Raw genomic sequence first — 19878 nt, 5'->3', positions numbered from 1 at the left:
GTCCAGGCTGCTACCACAGGAGCCCCTGTTATGTGCCACAGCAGCTCCCTCTGATAAGCCATGGCACTAAGACTCCTCAGCCCATTTCCAACAAGCTTGCCAATAGTCACCACACCAGACAATAGGGTGGCGTAGCCAGGGTTCATTTCAGCATTTGCAAGAGAAAGGCAAGTTAGTCAGTAGAGCCCCTTTTCCTTGGCGAGAAGAGCCGGCATTCACCCATCCTGAGGAGTACTGGGTAGGAGGTAAACACTTTGTTGCTTTTTTTTGGTTCTGTAGTACAAAGCAACTATTAAAAATGTTTTAAGATGTATATGGGATGGCCTAGCACCCAGTACGTTTCACTGAGGCAGGGTGCCAGGGCATATTATGTAAAGTGTTGAACTTTACATGTTAAATTGGATATAGAACACTCAGTTTCCACTCCTCCTCTCTGGCAACAGGCCCAGCCTCGTGCACTTCCATATAAACTGGGCCCCTCATAGCAGAATAGCTGCCTAAGGTATCAGCAAGACTCAGAAACTGCAGCGGTCCTGTTGATGATGGCAGTTCTCTTCTCAGGAATCAAGGGGATGCTCTTCTTCTTGTTCCTCTCATGCTTTTGTTCTTGTCAGCCTGCACCTCCACTGCTGCGTTTCTCCATCTTCCTGGATCCTTCAAACATGGTCTACCTCCGCTGGGACCATGACGAACAGGAGCTGATGACATTTGAGCTGCAGGTCCGTACAACTGGCTGGGTGGCATTTGGATTCAGCCCTCACGGAGAGTTGCCTGGATCTGACATTGTGATAGGAGGTGTCTTCCCAAATGGCAGCATCTACTTCTCCGTAAGTTGAAAAGACATCCTCTGCATCCCCCTTTGACAAGGGTCATGCTCCAAGTATATTGGTTTGAAAGCATATGGGCTCAACTGGCTAAAGATAGATGTCCGAGGCCATTTGAGATCCTTAGTTGGCCTCTGACTGACAGTCCAGAAGAACCCAGGTCTTCTGCAGGTCCTGTGTCATGCCTGCTAGCCCCATGCAGCTACCTGAGATACCCTATGGTATCCCAGCTGGCACTAGATGATGTTTAGGCAAATAAGCTTATCCCACCTGCAAGTGAAAACCACAACTAGAATTAATTAGATATGACTGAAGCAATCACCCACCATGAAGCTAGAAGAGGCCACTGGGAGTGTAACTTCTGATTCACCCAAACCAGATGTCAGTTCAGACAGGAGTCAGATGTGAAACTCCCATGTTTTCCCTCACTGAAGCTCTTCAAAGGTTGATTTACTTGTTTTCCTCTGTAGTAAGCGGAGACGTGTTCACCTCCAAAGGTTGCTTCTTCCTGATGATCTTAAATGTCTCCCTTAGGAATAGGATAGGACATCCTTGGGACTTGCTGGTTTTTCCATTGTCTGTAAAGGCAACCTCTAATGATAGATGCCTGATGTTAAAACAACTGGAGTTTAGAGGAACAAAATGCCACTGAGGGTGCTAAATAAAAAAACCTAGGGTCTTGTTTTATTTTATTTTGTTTTAATTGTGAAAGAGAAAAAGGCAGTTTAATGTTATTCAGATACAGAAAGAAAGAGTTTACACTGATGAAGTGTTTACCAGTCACAGTGGTTTTATTTTGTTCAGCTGTTTTCAGTTCCCCTTTCACACAACAGTAAAATGTGTTTTGCATGAAATATGTCTGGGTGCCTGTCTAAAATGGGTGAACTTTGGAGAGGGCGAGGTAGCCAGCCTTACTTGTGGTCGTTGGTTGCAAAACCATTCTTGTAACACCCAGTTTTGAAATCTTTTTTATGACTGTGACACAGGCAGGAAATTTTTGGCTGTGAATGACTACAGGAAAAAAAATGGTAAATTTAGAAGAAACACTTGTTCTTTATTTTTTAATAATGATTTTTTTAAAAAGTGATTTTGGGTAAAACCAAAGAATTTAATTTCTCCTAAAATAACATCCTGAAATGAAAAATTGAAGTGTTTGGTTTCAAAAATATTAAATATTTCATTATTTTCAGAAGAGATATTTAACATTTTCAATGTTTTTCTGCATTGGTAGCCGAAACTCTCTGTTTATATTAGAAAACAATTTTGGTCCCATACAAGTTTTAGGTTTTTTCAACTCTTTTACGTGTCAGAAAATATCTCCCAATTATTTAGGTCTGGAGACATTCCAGTAAGCAAGCACATTAATGACTACAAAAATCCACATTTGCTCAGTAGGCTGTAAAGCACATCAACTGAACCCATGGAAGAGACAGTTTGAAGAAAAAATATGCTAGTTACTGTAAATGGAGTTTAAGTGGGGGTTTCCATTTGCATTCTTCCTTCTAACCCTCTCTGTCTTGCATCCTTGGTTTTTGTTTTAGTTTTCCTCTTTACTACAACCATAACAAAGTCATTATCTGAGTAATGTCCAACGGATGAGAAACTAGCGAAAAAGGCTTGGTTTCACAAAGGCAGGGGTTTTTATCAGTTGTTTACTGCCTTCCTCTTTCATAAGGTATATTTAATGTTAAATATTTTATTTATTTCAAAGTAGCTCATTTGCAGACTACTTGTCTTTGAGTTTGGATCTTTTAATGAAAGAGTGCAACAGGTATTTCAAAACAGTAGGAAAATTTAAGCTGTATTTTCAAACTATGATGTGTCCCTATGTAAACTGAGCATTTGGGTTTAGAGGAAAATTGCTTAGAGTATTCTGAAAGTCCAAATCCATAGATAAATTCAAGAAGAAGAAAGACTATTAGAGGAGATACTGGGAAATCTGGCAAAAGCTGTAAGCAGGTTTTGAAATAATCACTTAAAGGAACAGAGATGGGAGGAAAAAATACCAGAAAGTTTCACATAAAAATATTCTTTCTTGACCAGACTGTTGTCTGGTAAAATTTTTCTCTTTTATCTCCCCAAAGTTGAGTACTGTAGCAAAACTTTTCAATGTAGCACTTAACAGCTGTATATTAGGGAGACATTTGCTTTATTATGTTTCAGGTTTCTCTTGGAGAGATTTTCATCCTGTCTGCAGCCGCTGCCTTCTCATTTCTGGTCGTCTGAACTCATTTGCCACAAAAATATGATGCGATCTCAGTCAGTCTTCCCCTCCTGCAGCTGTGTGTACAGTCCCACCTTTTCACCTCATATTTTCAAAGCAGCAGTTATTGTGGCCCATTCTGTTCCCAGTGAGATTTCTATAGGAACTAGACATTTAGATGCTTTTCAAACTGCCTCATGTTTCTGTGCCTTTTTACCAGGTAACAAATGCATTTGATGCTCTCAGTCATGCAGTATTTGTCTTTTTCACTATGTCTGTGCTGCTAAAACCATTGGTTAGCTCGTAGTTCCTAGGAGAGCTTAGCTTTGCATCCACAACCAGGCCCAGGTTCCAGGTGGTATAGAAAGCCTAAAAGTTCAAGTGGAAGCTTTGGTATGCCTAAAATATTTTACTTCTGAACTACCCCTGCTTATTTTACTTCCCACCCTGTGTGGTTGAGCCAGACGCACTAAGATGTCCCAGCGTTCAGCAGTCACTCTCTCGGGAAGCAGGGGAGATCCTCTAGTTTCCATCCTATCCAGGTCATCCTCTGGGCGATGGGACCCAGGGGCTGCTCTTTCCTTGAGCAGGTGGATATAGCAAGGACTGGATGCTAGTTCTCTTCCATTGGTTTGTCGAAATCACCAGTGAAAGCAGAGGAGCTTTTTGGAGAATGACATGCTTTGGTCATTGCTGAGGTCCCACCAGTGGAACTTGGAAACACGACTTCTTGGAGCGTAGGAAGCTCTTGTCTTCTCTCTCTTGCTTTGACCACTATTCCTTTTCCAGGATTGTCATATAGTAGATGAGGCAACCCTTGAGGAAGATGGGAGCCAGGACTACCAACTGCTGTCAATGACAGAGAATGAGACCTCCACCACCGTGCTGTTCAAACGCCACCTAAGGACGTGTGACCCCAATGACCAGGATATCACAGTAAGGAAGGGGGTTGCTCAAGCAACATCCCAAACAAACCTGCTCTCGCATCCCACTGTATTCCCAGATCCCCCAGATCAGATCTGAGAATGACAGGTTTTTCTCACAACAGTACACTAACCGGAATATAAAGAAATACACGGAACCATATAGCCACATTTATAATGCCAATTTCAAGGGCACTATTTTGATGTCATTGGTGGTTTTTTTATAATGTTTTCCATCAAAGAATTGGGAAGATAAAAATCTCAACATTTTCTTAAGCTTGAACACAGCTCTTGAAAATCCTGCTCATTTCTCTGTCCATCTTTTGTTTGCCAGACAAAAAAAACCAATCTAGTGTGGGAGATAAAATTTTTGCTTGCCTAATATAAGGCAGTGTTTTGGTAAGAATTGTGTTTAGCAAGTTCAGAAAGTTTTTATAATCTCAGTCCTTCTGTCTTGGAAGAGAGAAGGTATTGGTATTGACTGACATTAAAAGTTTAGCGAACCAAACTGGTATTTTAAGTCAGAGATTTTTCAAAAATATGCTTTACCAAGGTTCACAAGCATATGAACGCACACAATTTCAGAACTCTGCATATATAGACACTGTTTACACAGTTTCATCTTTACTTGAGGGAGCTCTGGGTAAATCGGCATTATCCAAGGCTTAGCCCACTCAGAAATGTTTGTCCAGAATTCAGTGCATATTCACCATTTTTCTGCAGTTCAAATACATGTGCAAATGACTGGCTAGATGTCTTTGTAGTCACAAACCTTAATGACCTTTACTAATTGAAAGAAATATAATCCCATTCTGAATGGGAAGAAGCTACAGATTTCCATGGTTGCTGCTGTCCTTACATGATGGGGCAGGTCCAGGCGGATCATTGAGCGCATTCGTGCTCAACAGTAGCTGCTGATGGGGAATCAAGGGACTACAGTTTTGTCAGCTTTTTGTGTAAAAGTCCCTTAGTAATTCTTTGTAAAAATTGCCCAAAGTGCATTAACAGTATATACAAATAAATGAACTGCATCTGCTTGCTCCAGAAAATGCAAAGATCTGAAAATCTGATCTTTAGCTCTATTGTACAGCTCTCACAGCGAGAACAGTATCCAGACACTCAGTATCTGAACGTTTAAAACCAAAGTGATGCAAGTTCTAAAATCTTTATCGAATCCCTCACAGTCTTTTTTTCAGCTTTCTTTCATTTCACATACCAGCACTTTAAATCCATGCATACTTTAATAATGTGTGTGAAATGACAGTGAGTACAGTTTTGCTTGTGTCTTTTCCAGCCAGCACTCTCTCTTTGGGAAAAAAAACATTATGTGTCTGTCTGGACAAGACAAATCTTGTGTGTTACACTGCTTACTTTCTGTTGTGTGTTCTGACATGTTGTCTTGAGTGTCTGGGTGTGTACCAAATATGCCCAGTTATGTTATTTTAGGTGACTTCTAATTGCACATGGTTAGTATGTGAATTGAGTTTTAATATGTGTGCAGTTGTGTCAGTCATGTGATGTAGGGTGAATACACATGTGTGTGGTTGATGGGAAGGAATGATGGAGATTTTCCAGTGAAACACTCCCATTACAGATGGACACAGCACGCCTCATTACTGCATTTGGCACTGATGACACAGTCCAATTCTTTGAAGGCCAAAGATTTTCCAAATCTGTTTTCTTGATGAGGTACAGAGGCCCATCTGACTTAACTGACCCCAAAATATTCTTCACCTATGACCTGAGGCTGGACAATGTAAGTATTGGACACGACCTTTACTTAGCATGTCAAAAATTTCCCCTTCTTCTGCCTTTCTTTGCAAAGTTGATCATGCCCATGCTGGAAGTTTGCATTGCACAGGTCAAAAGATGGACATGTCTGATCTTGGAAACATGCAAATAGAGCCAGCAAGGGTGGGAATGAAGTGGGAATGGAAGGCTTGATGTGTGGAGGGTAAAGGGCTTATTTGTTAGGAAAATGCTATAAGGTGTTGCCTGTTCCCTTGACTATAGAGTTCCCCTGACTAGAGCCAAACACAGACTGAATTGCAGTTAATTATTAACTTAGGCATATACGTATACAGGTCTATTGTCCCATCCATATAGACCGTATAAAAATATCTATAATATACTGAAGATATTTACTGCTTCCCATGTTAGTTTCATAGGAACTACACAATATCACAGAGAAGAGAAATGATGGGTATACATTTAAATGCTCTGAGAGAATTCTGGCTAAGAGCTCAGAAAATGCAATACATACTACTGTGTGCACTGCCTCCACTATTAACTTATGCAGCATCTCAGTGTCAGATATAAGGATTTACCAGCAAAGCTGGAGCCCCCTTTAGCATTGCCTCGTGGTACATGTGCCATCCTTGTCAAATGGAGTTCAAAAGTGTCAGCTTAGTGTGGTATTGCATTAACACCTTCCTTCTTTAAACAGCACCAGCCCACACAGCACTCACTCAAGATGCAGCAGAATCTGCTGATCAGCTTGGGCAATATTCCATAGTAAAGAGGGGCACTATTTTTATGTAAAGATTTGTGGGATTAGTGCTATCATGTGTTGTGCTTGTGACTCCAGAAAACCAGCAATTAAAACTGTTGATTGAACTGGATGGATGTTTCCCACGCTCGGTTCATGTTACAAGAGGCAAATTAGTAATACAATTCCCTTTTGGGAAAAAAACCCAGAAAAAATCTGAAAGAAAAAGAATTTAAGACCTGCTGGAGCTGACAAATGTGTTTGCCCTTCACCAGAATACAGTTTCCTCTTCCTGACCCTTTAATCCTCTCACTTATTGCAACCAAAATCCAAGCACTTGCTTGCTGAATGCATCATCCTTCCTGCTCCCTCCAGTTCTGGGTCTCCTTCTCCTTGCACTGCCTCCCTTTGGCTTCTCCAGTTCCCTGTGCACATTAGTGAGTTGCCAGGAGAACCTTCAGGTGACTCCTGCGTGTTTCTTTTCCAGTTTGCTGTCCCAGTTGAAGAAACCATGTATGCCTGTACCTTTATCCCACTGCCCATGGTCAAGCAGAAACACCATATCTACAAGGTAAACTTGCACGCTGCCTTACTGGGGAAAAGCAGGACAGGACAGACTTGCTCCTTCAATCATGTGTACAAATCTGTCTTTTACAGAATTTTAATATAAATTTGGGAGCATTCCGTCTGTCCTTCACTGCCATTAGGATGAGCTGGCTAATTTGTCTGGCTCGTGTGGAGATAAGCTCTGTCTTGTTTCTAGCTTTGGAAGTACCTTTGTCTTTATGTACATCACACCTGAAGAAACCTTGCTACAAGTCTAATGTCTCAGTGTAGTGAGCTCAGGCCATGTTACCTGTTGGTATCTTTGAGAGCAAAGGGATCCTCCAGGATTTTCTATATTGAAAGGACTTTTTGTCCTTGGAGATTGCTAAGAATATTTGTATAAAAGGCAAAACTAACATTTTTGCCGTCCTGTTTTCAAGATTGAATATGCAAAAATGAAGAGAAAAGGAAAGAAACAGGAACTTTCCAAAGCAAGCCTAGCTTACTTCTCAAATTAAGAAGACTTTGCTTCAAGGTCAAGCAACCCTTCTTAGTTTTGTGAGTTTTGAATGTTTAAAAACAGATGTTTCGCTGCAACAGCATAAGGCAAAATTTCATAAGAAAGACTTTGCATGGACTGGAAAAAAGCATTTAACAGGTAATTCTACAGAACAAACTCAGGAGTTTTAGTCAGTTCTTGTAACATCAGGATTCTGATGCCTGATCTCACCAGTGCTGGTAAAAAGTTTGGTGATTAATGAACAGATACAAGTTATTTGCGGGGTTTATTTTAAACTATCTCGATTATAGTACTTTTGGTACAGCTGAGGGAGCAGTGAATTATAGTGAACCTGAGATCAAGGTCCCTGTGATGGGTTGACCCTGGCTGGATGCCAGGTGCCCACCAAAGCCGTTCTATCACTCCCCCATCCTCAGCTGGACAGGGGAGAGGAAAATATAACAAAAAGCTTGCAGGTCGAGATAAGGACAGGAGAGATCATTCACTAATTACCGTTACAGGCAAAACAGACTCAGCTTAGGGAAAATTAGCTCAATTTATTACAAATCAACCAGAGTAAGGTAAATGAGAAATAAAACGAAATCTCAGAACACCTTCCCTCCACCCCTCCCTTCTTCCCGGGCACAACTTCATTCCCAGATTTCTCCACCAAGCCCCCCCAGCGGCACAAGGGGGACAGGGATGGGGTTTACGGTCATCACACGTTATTTTCTGCCGCTTCACCTCCTCAGGGGGAGGGCTCATCACACTCTTCCCCTGCTCCAGCGTGGGGTCCCACCCACGGGAGACAGTCCTCCACGAACTTTCTCCAACGTGGGCCATTCCCACGGGCTGCAGTTCTTCACGAACTGCTCCAGCGTGGGGTCCCTTCTATGGGCTGCAGTCCTTCAGGCACAGACTGCTCCAGCGCGGGTCCCCCACGGGGTCACAAGTCCTGCCAGAAAACCTGCTCCGTGGGCTCCTTTCTCCACAGATCCGCAGGTCCTGCCAGGAGCCTGCTCCGGCGCAGGGTTCCCACGGGGTCACAGCTTCCTTCGGGAACCCACCTGCTCCGGCGTGGGGTCCTCCACGGGCTGCAGGTGGAGATCTGCTCCACCGTGGACCTCCCTGGACTGCAGGGGGACAGCCTGCCTCACCAGGGTCTTCACCACGGGCTGCAGGGGAATCTCTGCTCCGGCGCCTGGAGCACCTCCTCCCCCTCCTTCTGCACTGACCTTGGTGTCCGCAGGGTTGTTTCTCTTACATGTTCTCACTCCTCTCTCTGGCAGCTGTTTTTTCACTGTCCCAACTTTTTTTCCGTCTTAAAAATGTTATCACAGAGGCGTTACCACTATCGCTGATGGGCTCGGCCTTGGCCGGCGGCGGGTCCGTCTTAGAGCTGGCTGGTGTGGGCTCGCTCTCTCTCGAACACAGGGGAAGTTTCCAGCAACTTCTTACAGGAGCCACCCCTGTAACCCCCCCCGCTACCAAAACCTTGCCACATAAAACCAATACAGTCCCTTATCTTGCTTTGCAGGCAAGAAAATGGTGTATGAGGTAAACTATTTACATTTCTAATCTGGAACCACACTGCCCAGCATAACAGGTCAAATAGACACCCCTGTGATTCTGATTAAGGGGAGGCGCTTTAAAGGAAGATGCAAATCCTTTCTGGAAAAATGGACTCTGCTGGGTGCATACCAAAATGAGTAGATAAACCATCATCCAGTTTACCATCCATTTTGCGAATCAGATTCTCTCTGTTTACCTAAGATATGGTTAACTGCTCTTTCTGGTTGCTTGGGAAAGAAATATTTTAGGGTTTACAATAACTTTTTTTGGCTCTTTCTCTTGGTTACAGTTCGAACCTGTAATAACACCCCACAACATAACCTTGGTTCATCATATTCTTGTTTATGCCTGTGGCAACGCCAGCGTGTTACCCAGTGGCATAGACGATTGCTATGGAGCCAATCCAGATTTTGCCCTGTGCTCTCAGGTGCTTGTGGGCTGGGCTGTCGGAGGGGAGGTGAGTCTGCAGGGCCCATTCCCTTCCCCATTTCTTGTTATGAACAGTAGTACCCTTGTTGGCAGCTTGTCCAGTAAGACCCCATAGAACAGGGCCAACCAGACCGGGGAAGTTTCCTCATACTGTCCCCACTCAACTACTACTTCTGCTGCATCTGGTGATGCTGGCGATTTCTACGTAGTTGTCGATACTCTGCGTATGTGTGTATTTTATTATCACATCTACATTAAACAAGTATCACATGTCACATACTAAGGCTTTCATTCTGACCTTTTAATAATAACATTGCCATTAATTTCACAAAATTCTCCTCACACTGATCTTGCATAACAGCTAGAAGTGTACCTATTTTCTGGGGTTTTTTTTTCTACTGGCTCTGCCTCTTTTTCAGCAGAGTAAAATTAAAAGTTCAGTGAAATTGGTCCTTCTGACTGAGTGGCCTAGTTAGAAGTCAGTGCTGCACAAATTTTAGCATCTATCTTGTGCCCTTCAGATCAAAATGTATTTTGTATTTCTATAGCATGCACGTACCTGGGGACGGAGAGAGAAAGGAGATAAGTTTTAGACAAAACCCTTATACGAGTTTTATTCAGATTTTATGTTATGCAGTGCCCATACTGATATGAAATGTGCTGCAAGAGTGTACACATACTATAATAATTTCCTATTAAATATAGTATAAAAATAAAAATGAAACCAATCAAAAAGATAAATGAAAAATAGATTTTGAAAATTCTTCCTTGTTCCAATTCAGAAGGAAAAGAAATGGAACTGGCAGGATTTCCCACAACATTTTGATTCCTAACAATGTCTAAGCAAATATTCAGAGACGCAAGAAAATAAAAACTTTCTTTTTGTAAGTTATCAATCAAGAAACACCAAAGAAGAGTTAAAAACTAACTACTTCATATAAGTTTATTCCTCGTCTTCCTCTTTCCACAAGTCTTATCAATTTCCAGATGAAGCTGCGGTTTCCATAGGGACACCTTGGGACCCTCAGTACGTCCGACTAGAAATCCATTACAGCAATTTTGACTTGTTACCAGGTGAGTAACGCTGAGCAGTTGTCTGACAAAGAACAGCCTCAGGATGGAGGCCTCAGACCTCACCTACAAGCCTTCTAGAAACCAGCTTCTGCACGAAACACTTCCATATGTTGCTTGGTACAACCCTCAGGACAGTAAGAAGAGACTGGACTAGGTTAAAGAACTTTAACTTTAGAAACATAGACAGTTATATCTGCTTAGATTAGACACATCTTACTATAGAAAAAGCTGAGCACATCTTCCTGCTGTGATACTAGCAGGAGTGTTAGGGAAAATGTCAGGGAAATGTGGACATCATGGGAAAAAGGAGCAGGGTGGGAAGGGACAGAGTGGCTGTGGGAGGAATACGGGTACCAAGGGTCAGGATGAAGTCCTGAGACCCTAATGAGACCACCTCAGGCTTCCACTGTGACCTCCAGCACTCAATCCCTATAGCAGGTGATGAAGAATTGCCACCACGGTATTTGCTATCATTTTACAGAAGGGGAAACAAAAGCACGGAGTGGTTTTATGGGAATTGTCTAAGACTATGAGCAGGGCTGGATCCAGATGAATCTTCACTATGAGCGAAGGTCTGTGCAGCCGTGCGCCTTGCACGACTGCGAGGCTGTACACTCCAGTGGACCACAGCACTGGGGGTAGGGTGGAGGGCTTAGGTCCTCCTCTTAATCTGTGCCTGCTCCCAGCCTCTGATTGGGAAAGGGACACGCTATGTCCTGTTGCTTCAGGCCCCACTTCTAATGTTTCCAGAGTCATTGCTGAAGGAATGGTTATTTTTCTTTTACAGGCTTGATCGACAGCTCAGGGGTACGAATCTACTATACTCCGGAGCTACGGCAGTATGATGTGGGGGTTCTGCAAACAGGCGTCTTCATTTTCCCTGTGCATTTCATTCCTCCCGGGGCAGAATCCTACAGATCTTATGGCCTTTGCAATTCCAGCCAGTTTGATGAAGTGAGTGTGGGGAAAGCTGTACGAAATCCTTCTTGATCTTTCTCACTTTGGGTTTTCATCTTGCTCTAGGTTTGTCCAAAAGCTGTTTGGTGCAGGGTGCTATCTTAACCTCCATTTTTGCATGTTGCAAAATGAGTATCCTTTCCAATAATACTGCTCAGCAGATACCCAAGATTTGGCCCAAGAGCATAAGGAGAGCTGTGTAAGCATGTCAGAACCGTGGCTTGAATACCCATCCACCCCATCTAAGTGAAAGGGAAACAAAACCCAAAGGACGTAGTGACTTCCCAAGAGTCCCAAGGGGGTCCTCTCCACCACATGCAGGAGGCCTTTGTCCTACCACAGGTGTGTGGTACTGGTGCAGGAAGGCAGGTACTAGGCTGGAAGGATGTGGTGGTCTCTTTCAGGTCAAGAAGGTACCTCCAGAGTGGAGATCTAACATCCCTCAAAACACAGCCAAGAGGCTGCTAACAATAATCAGCTCTGGTGGACTGTGGGATCCAGGGGGATTCACAGGTCCCTCCAGGATGGCTAGATGTGAGGTTGCCACTTTCCCCTTTCCCAGGCCCAGCTGGTGCGGAGGCTGGGGGCAAACTCCAAAGATACAGACACCCCGTATCCCACCCAAACACACACACACACAGAGCAGACTCAGCTGGCCACAAGCAGATCAACACGGACAGGAGGACTGTACCTTTACAGGCACCACGAACAACACCCGCACGAGCATGGAGAACAAAAATGACCCAATCCTCCTCCTCCTCTCTGGTTAATCAGGCTTAAAGTTCACTAGAGGAACATCACCATACGCTCACTCACTCAAGCTCCTGTATGTGATCACATTGCGGGGGTTGCTCCAATTTCTGGTCCAGACCATAAGTCCTCTCAAGCATCTGTGCCCGGGACCTTGGGTCTTTCCAGCTTGAAGTTGCCTAGTGGAGGATCCCACTCCAAAACCACAGGCACACATATATACACAGTATAGAGAGCACACTCATCCAGAAAATAGTTAGGAACAGAGTTTAATAAGATAGTCTAGATTGGAGCAGTCAGGTGCTAGGTTTGGTCAGACAAACATACTGACCAGCAGTCTGCTTAAGTACAACTGGAGTCTCCACGTCTTCTCTCCATTTCCCATGTTTGTTTCTCTCTTTCCCTAACTTTGACCTCTTCCCTAAGTGTCCCTAAGATAATAAATTTTGCACAGTCCCACAATCCACTTAGAATATCCCATAAATTTTACAGAGTCCCACAATCCCCCATGAACAACCCATAGGTTTGCCCCCTCTTATGAGACCTGTAGTAATCTTGTTTTTCTTCTTTTCACCAATTTTCAAAGATTTTCTTTGAACCTTTTAAGGTTTACATTTTGATGGTTCTTTTAATGGTCCATTGATCAGTGTCGTACACTTTCTCCTTTTACTCTTTCTGTTATCTGCTCTTTCTTAGAGTTCATGTATCTGCATGTTTAACTTATTACCTCTCCTATATCTTGCCTTTGCTTTTTACGTAGCTGATAGCAAGATATGCTTACAGTACCCAGCATGAGATATCACAGACTCAGACAACTATGCCAGAGTACCTAAAGCCAGAAGAGCAATTTTCAGAAAGGCTCACCAGAGCAACCTTTCAGTTAGTAGTGACCTACATAAGGAAATGGTCTTAAACCTCCTTTAAAAAAAAAAAAAAATTAAGCTGACATTTATATGAGTTCCATCAAGCTTTTGACTTGATGGGCAGGCCTGAAACATAGTGTTATGCTCTGATTGCCAGGCTCTGACCCACTTCATTTTGAACTGCAGATGAATGGGATGTTGGTTCCAGATTTGCATGTATTTGCCTACTTGCTTCACACCCACCTGTCTGGCAGAGGAGTGAAAGCTGCTCAATACCGGTAAGAGAAGGAAACTCAGTATTGCTGCCCATGCCGCAGGATCAGTCCCTGCCTCTTGGCTAGAGTAGATGAGAATGACGTTCCCAGGTGAGTTGCCTTCCGTCTGCCAGTGCAGGAGACTCTGCAGTGTCTGAATTGTAGTACAGAGAACCAGCTCTTAGGGAAAGAAGGATCAGCTCAGGAGAAAGTAAGAGACCACGACTGTGCTTCCTGTTAAATAAAACAGGTCTAAGCGGTGAGATCAAGCACTGGACTGCTGCTCATCCCCACTAGTCCCCTGCTAGACGGTTCCCTTGCATAGCTTGGTCCTGCCACCCACACTCACCCAAGGCTACGCAGGCACAGCTCTGGGGATTGCATCTACCAGTTCCCACGGGCTGCATGGGCAAAACTACACTGGGTTTAGTTTCCTCCACCATCCTCCCCCAGTAAAAACTTTAGCACCTCTATGTGCTCTCTGATCACACCCCAGTCCGTGAAGCATGTATTCTCAGTTTCAAGCTATTAAAATAGCCAGTCATGGTCCGCAGCATAGCATTTGAACATTACTTCAGCCACTTGGAATTCGAAAACAAAACAAATCCCAGAATTAAAAATTAATTGTGCTTTAGGCCAAAGAGGTATCACAGAGGACTAAGTGCTTGGTAGTATAGGTATAATGCCTATCTCCTCCTTAGGTTTCTAATTTCAGAATAACCCAACATGAGCCAAGCATCATGCTGCAGACAGTTATAGGGAGGCAGACACCTAGTCCGTGCCAGCGAGCCAGAGAACAAGCCACTATCCTATGATATTTAGCAATATGGGTGCAGCCCAAGATGTCACAGCGACACTCTAATCTTAGAGTGCTCACTGTGACACCTTCAAGATCAAGTTCCCTGCCTGTCTACATGGCATAGCTGGTGCACACTCTGGGGTGTGATCTGCGTTCCATCCGGAATGGCAAGGGGAAACTTTGGCATTGCCAGGTCCTTAGATGGCTGTGCTCTCACACCAAATCCCTAGACCCCTGCACTGTCTCACATACTGCCTCACACGATGATTCACTCTGCAGAAACTCCACACATACTGAGTTGATCATGTAGGTATGCAGGGAATCTGAACTACACTGTAGGCAAGCTGTGGAAGTCAGGAGAGTGCCTGCCCCCCACCCCCCAACCAATACAAAGCTGAGTTATGAGCAGGGCAGGTGTTGTCTTGTTTGGCTTCTAAGCACACATACGAAAAATCATTCAGCAGAATCTAGGTTGTTCCAAAATGGGACATCTGCCCTTGAAGATGGCCTTCCTTAGTTATCCTTAAACACCAATGGCACCCTACAATCAAACACAGTTTAAACACCCTGGCCCTGCACCTCTCTACCCACTCCTCAGCATGTCAAGGAGTGGGGCAGAGTGACTAGAAGCTCTGTCAAAGGAAACCTCAAAAAAGTGGGACCAACAACTGTCTGATGGGTATTTTCCCCTCTCTGGCCAGCCTACAACAAGCAAGCAGGGTGCGTGAGAGCCGCTGGGACAGCCTGGCCCTGAGCACCACAAGGATTTGTGGGCTGGATGCCTTGATGCACTTTGCAGTGTGCACAGAGGATGTACTCAGCAAGATCTAAGGACCCATAACGTGGATGGAGAAGCAGCGCTCAAGCAGAGCAGAGACCACCTAAGCAGAAATATCACAAAGCACTGTAGAAATAGCAAGGAAGAATTCACATGTGATATTTCTGCATCTGCAAGAGAGGTCCTAAACGGCCTGCCAACTCTACTCTGCTAGGGTCAGAGAGGTTTTTTATTTAGGACAGTGTTTTGTAATGCAAGTGTTGGGGTTCTTACTTCTGGGATCCCAGACTGTCATCTGAAAGGCGAAAGTTTCAAGGCACAACAATTACTGACATTTTAAAAGTCTATATTTGGACTCCAGACCAAAGAGGGTTGGGTGAAAAATTTCAAGTTTATGTTTGGGACTGACTGTTGCTGAAAATACATTCTGTGAATTTAGGTACAAAAATGATCAGGCATGATTTCTGGAGGGGATTCTTCTTGGCTCTGTTTGTTTCATCCACGAATCGGTTATTCCACAGCCCTCCCTGGAAACATTACAACTTTCTCCCCTTGTTTGTCTTCCCCAGGAATGGTGAGCAGCTGAGGATCATCTGTGAGGACAATAAGTACGACTTCAGACTGCAGGAGATTCGGGACATGAAAGAAATCCTCATAATCAAACCAGTACGATCCTCCCCTGGGATGTAGCCGTGGGTGGGCAGGCTGGGGAGGTGGCAAGTACCAGAGGTGTCAGAGCACACCGACATATTCTGTCCTTCCTTCCACCTCAGGCTGTGGCCCATTGTTTTCACACAGTTCCCCGGTTCCCCATGTTGTGAGCGGTTGTTTTGCGTGCTTTGCCCGTACCGCCCTGATGGTATGCCCTACTGTGTTCCCTAGGGCGATGAGATCCTGGTCGAATGCAATTTTCAGACGCTGGATCGATCAGGGATTACTTTTGTAAGTTTGTTTTTCTACCTACAAATCTTCCATTGCTTTTATAATTAGTTTATCACCATTAAAATCTTTTTGGCAGACATATCTCTTCCCCAAGCAAATACAGTCCTAGTAAAAACTTGTGTCAGACACAATATCACAGACATACTGAGGCATGCCTTGCACGGTTGCTTCATAGCTGGATAGTAGCTCTCCAGCAAGACCCTCCTAATACAGGCTTATGAACAGATCCCAAAGCTATCTTGCATCTAATACCATGCAAGCTAACTCTTGCCCAAAATGTCAAGTGCAAGTAGCAAAACTTGCAGCTAAGTTGATTTTCAATCATTGAACACTTGGATTTAGTGGACAGGCAGGAGTCAAATACAGGAACTGACATAATCTGGCAGCTGGATCTGATCTGCACTTCTCAAAACATAAAGACATTCTTTTTAGTTCTTCTTATTCAGACCAGACACCAGTTTTGCAGAACTTCTCACATAAACAGTTATTGTCATGCTCAAGCTTCATAACTTATTTTAGAGCATATGCCATGCAGAGTAGTTAATGACATTATTGCATTTAGAAATGTGCACAAGAAACTGAGAGGTTTTGTGAAACCTAAAGAGGATTACAGAGCTTATATTCACAGAGAGCAACACTGTTTGATTTCGTTGGGCCCATTCCAAAAGTAGGGATCAACTGAAAAATTCTGCTCTGGATGTCACACTCAGTTAGTTCCCTGAATCCCAAAGGTTCAGATTTTGGGATCTTGTAGATTGAAATAAAAATATGGTAGTTTTCCTGAAGGAGAGAATAAGTAGATTTCAGTTATAAAACCACAGAGCAACCTATTTATCAGACTCCTGTGAGGATACTTTGATCCTCTGTTTCTAACTTTCAGGAAAAAAAAAAAAAAACCCTTTTTTTTTCACCAGACAAGATCTGCATGAGCTGTGAACAAGAGTGCTTTCCTGAAGAGAAATAGTCTCCTCGTTGTGTCTCAGCAGACCTCTGAGTCATCCTTGTGTCTTTGCAGGGTGGGCCAAGCACCATGGATGAGATGTGTCTGACATTCCTCTTCTACTACCCTCGTAACAACATCTCCAGTTGTATGGGCTTCCCTGACATACTGTACGTTGCTCATGCACTCAAACAGGAGGCTTCAGAGTGAGTCCTGAGTCAACATGTTTCTGGAAGTAGCATAGCAAAATGTGGCTATAAAGAATGGCAAATGGAAAAGATAATGAAAATGAAATGTTGCTGGTAGGGAAGAAAGAGCCATGTACCTGGACCTGTCAAGTTGAACTCCCTTGCTGCAGGAATCTATCAACTGTGATACTTTAACAATCTCTTCTCCTTTACCTTTTTTCCCCCCTTCCTGTTTTATTTTTCCCTTCCTTCCTTATCTTCTCATCATTTGTCCTCAACTCCCCATTGCCCCTTACTCTTTCCCCAGTGCAGTGGAAGGAATGATGGCCATGGAGTTTGTTGACTGGGACAATGATACTGTCAAAATTGCAGAGAAGGCAGCCAAGGAGGCAGATCAAGTAGTCATGATTAAAACCATTGATGTAAGTCCCCCTTTCTGAGCAATTTGTGGGTGGGGAAATGGACTTGGCTCTGATGGTCCAAGAGTAAAGCACAGCTGAGAGATAGAGCCAACACATAACAACTTGGGTAACACCAGCTCTTCACAGCTTATCCATGGCTATAGGAACTGAAAGGGATTACTTGAATTATGAAGTCCTGTCTTTTAGGCTGCAGTTGCAAGTAACTGTCCAAGATATATTTAGTCATCACTTAACTTTGAACTAAAAAAGCTAAAAATTCTTCTCCAAAGAGAAAAAACAGTCTTGCATCTTGGTAATATAACAGTGCCTAGGGGGTGATGCCATGGCAGGGCATTTTTGACAGAATGAGCAATAAAATAGTGCTGAAGGTCCCTCAGACAACGAGGATACAAAGGGAGTTACGATGATCCAGAAAATCCACATACATGGAACATAGCTTCCTCGCTCTTACTTATCTGACTGCATTTCAGTGCATCAGTCTGGCAACTACTCATCTTAGAGGTGAATTAGGGGAAAAAAATCTCTTAAATTGAGAAAGGATCAAAATTCCATCTTCTTCTCCTCTCTCAGAGAGCTTCTCTGCTGTCAGAGGGGAGACCCATGTTGTGACTTTCTCTGAGATGGCTAGTTATGCATCCAAACAGCAAGAAGACTAAAACACATCCAAAACTTGCAGTGTAATGCCAGTCTTGTGGCTCCCAAGTTAGAAACAGATCATGTAATTTTATTTTTCCCTCTTTCCTTCCATCCCCAGGAACTCCAGAGAAATGAGAGTGGTCTAATCAGAGACATTAGTATGCCAGAGCGGGCTGCCTGTCACAATATTTCTGGACACCTCTCACTGTCAGGTCGGAGGGCCACTGCAAACCTCCGTTTGACCGCAGTATGCACTTCTGAGTCACCAACCACCAAAGAAACTGCTATACTTCCTCTTCTTTCTCTCACACAGCTGGTGTTTTCTTGGCTGATCTTGGCCTCCGAGTATGGGAAATGAGGGGCAGAATACCAAAACGGATCACTGGCCTGTTGAAGAAGTCTCTGTAATTACCACCTGGTAGCGCGGTATTCCAGATCTGATGGCCCTGAACATGAGAGGATACTTACATAATAGAAAATTGTCTCCCTTTGGAAGAAATAGGTTCAACGGGCATTGGCATTTACTCTGTTTTCATTAAAAATACTTTCTAGTACAGTTTGTTCTAAATCAGAAAAGCAATGTACTATAATGCAGTAAAGACAGGAATACAGTCATCTCTTCAATAGCTGCTGCTTAATTATTAAATCCAGAGCTCACTGGCATTTCAGTAATCATTATCTAGTCTCAAGCTATCTACATACTCCCTGTACTTAGGTCAGTCTGCTCCTTAGTTATTAAATTGATTCTAAAACTAGTCCTGCCATATCCATCAATGACTGCATGGCAGGAAATTTACCTGCTGATTGCCAGGTAATAATGAGACAATGGCTTGGTGCTTACTGAAAAATAGACCTTATACACTGTCATATAGCAAACCTATGAATTCTAATTTTACAAAAGCTAAATCATTTGCTGTTCTATTTTCTTATGTTTCCCTCCAGTGCATGCATGACAATTAGAAGAGCAAATCTGATGATAGTTATGTTCTTTGTCACCATAATGACTCTTCCAAATTTCAAAATTCATACTGGTACTTTTCAACAAATTGTCTCTCCACACTGCCCAAGGCAGAGTCTCTGGTTATTTTGGCAATAATTGGTACACCAGGTAAAGACACCCTCGGACTTTAAAAGCAAGCATCACAAAACAGAGTGATTAGGAGGGTAACTAACCATGCAGAGTGGATTCCTTCCTCATGGGGCTGATGAACATTTATTAGCTAGTAATTATCTTGGCTAAAACTGAAGCATGTACAGAAAAAAATAAAATTCACCTTGAAGGAAAGCTCATTAAGAGAATCCATGAAATTCTAAGAGAATCATCCAGACACTCAGAGCTGTGTCCCAAAGAATACATACATTACTGAGATCACTATGCTGTGCTTAGTAACATGATCTTAATTCTCACAAAATATTTTCCCCTTCAAATTCCTATGGGAATATATGACATACCTTCTCACTCACAGTGTAGCCAAGTCACAGTAAGGCTGGTAGTACTGAGTGAGACATTCATCCTCCCTTGTATTTAATTAGGGCAAAGGGCTATAGAATAGAATAGCATAGTTCCAGTTGGAAGGGACCTACAACAATCACTTAGTCCAACTGCCTGAGCACTTCAGGACTGACCAAAAGTTAAAGCATGTTATTAAAGGCATTGTCCAAATGCCTCTTAGACACTGACAGGCTTGGGGCATTGACCACCTCTCTAGGAAGCCCGTTCCAGTGTTTGACCACCCTCTCGGTAAAGAAATGCTTCCTGATGTCCAGTCTAAACCTCCCCTGGTGCAGCTC

At 43.4% G+C, this 19878-nt stretch overlaps 1 protein-coding gene across 1 annotated transcript; it reads left to right on the top strand.

Annotated features, from left to right (window-relative positions):
* Positions 1-523: 523 nt before the first annotated feature.
* On the top strand, positions 524-18605 carry LOC104323892 (putative DBH-like monooxygenase protein 2). Its single transcript, XM_069807031.1, has 13 exons — positions 524-827; positions 3817-3963; positions 5545-5706; positions 6926-7009; positions 9345-9512; positions 10456-10558; positions 11346-11512; positions 13315-13406; positions 15529-15625; positions 15842-15901; positions 16917-17047; positions 17337-17451; positions 18206-18605. Exons 1-13 carry the CDS (start codon positions 540-542, stop codon positions 18443-18445), a joined length of 1854 nt encoding a protein of 617 aa, XP_069663132.1. The 5' UTR covers positions 524-539; the 3' UTR covers positions 18446-18605.
* The last annotated feature ends 1273 nt before the right edge of the window (positions 18606-19878 follow it).

The sequence above is a fragment of the Haliaeetus albicilla genome, chromosome 19 (genome assembly GCF_947461875.1).
Source record: "Haliaeetus albicilla chromosome 19, bHalAlb1.1, whole genome shotgun sequence".
Lineage (NCBI taxonomy): Eukaryota > Metazoa > Chordata > Aves > Accipitriformes > Accipitridae > Haliaeetus > Haliaeetus albicilla.
This window is presented reverse-complemented; position numbering and strand designations above follow the sequence as displayed.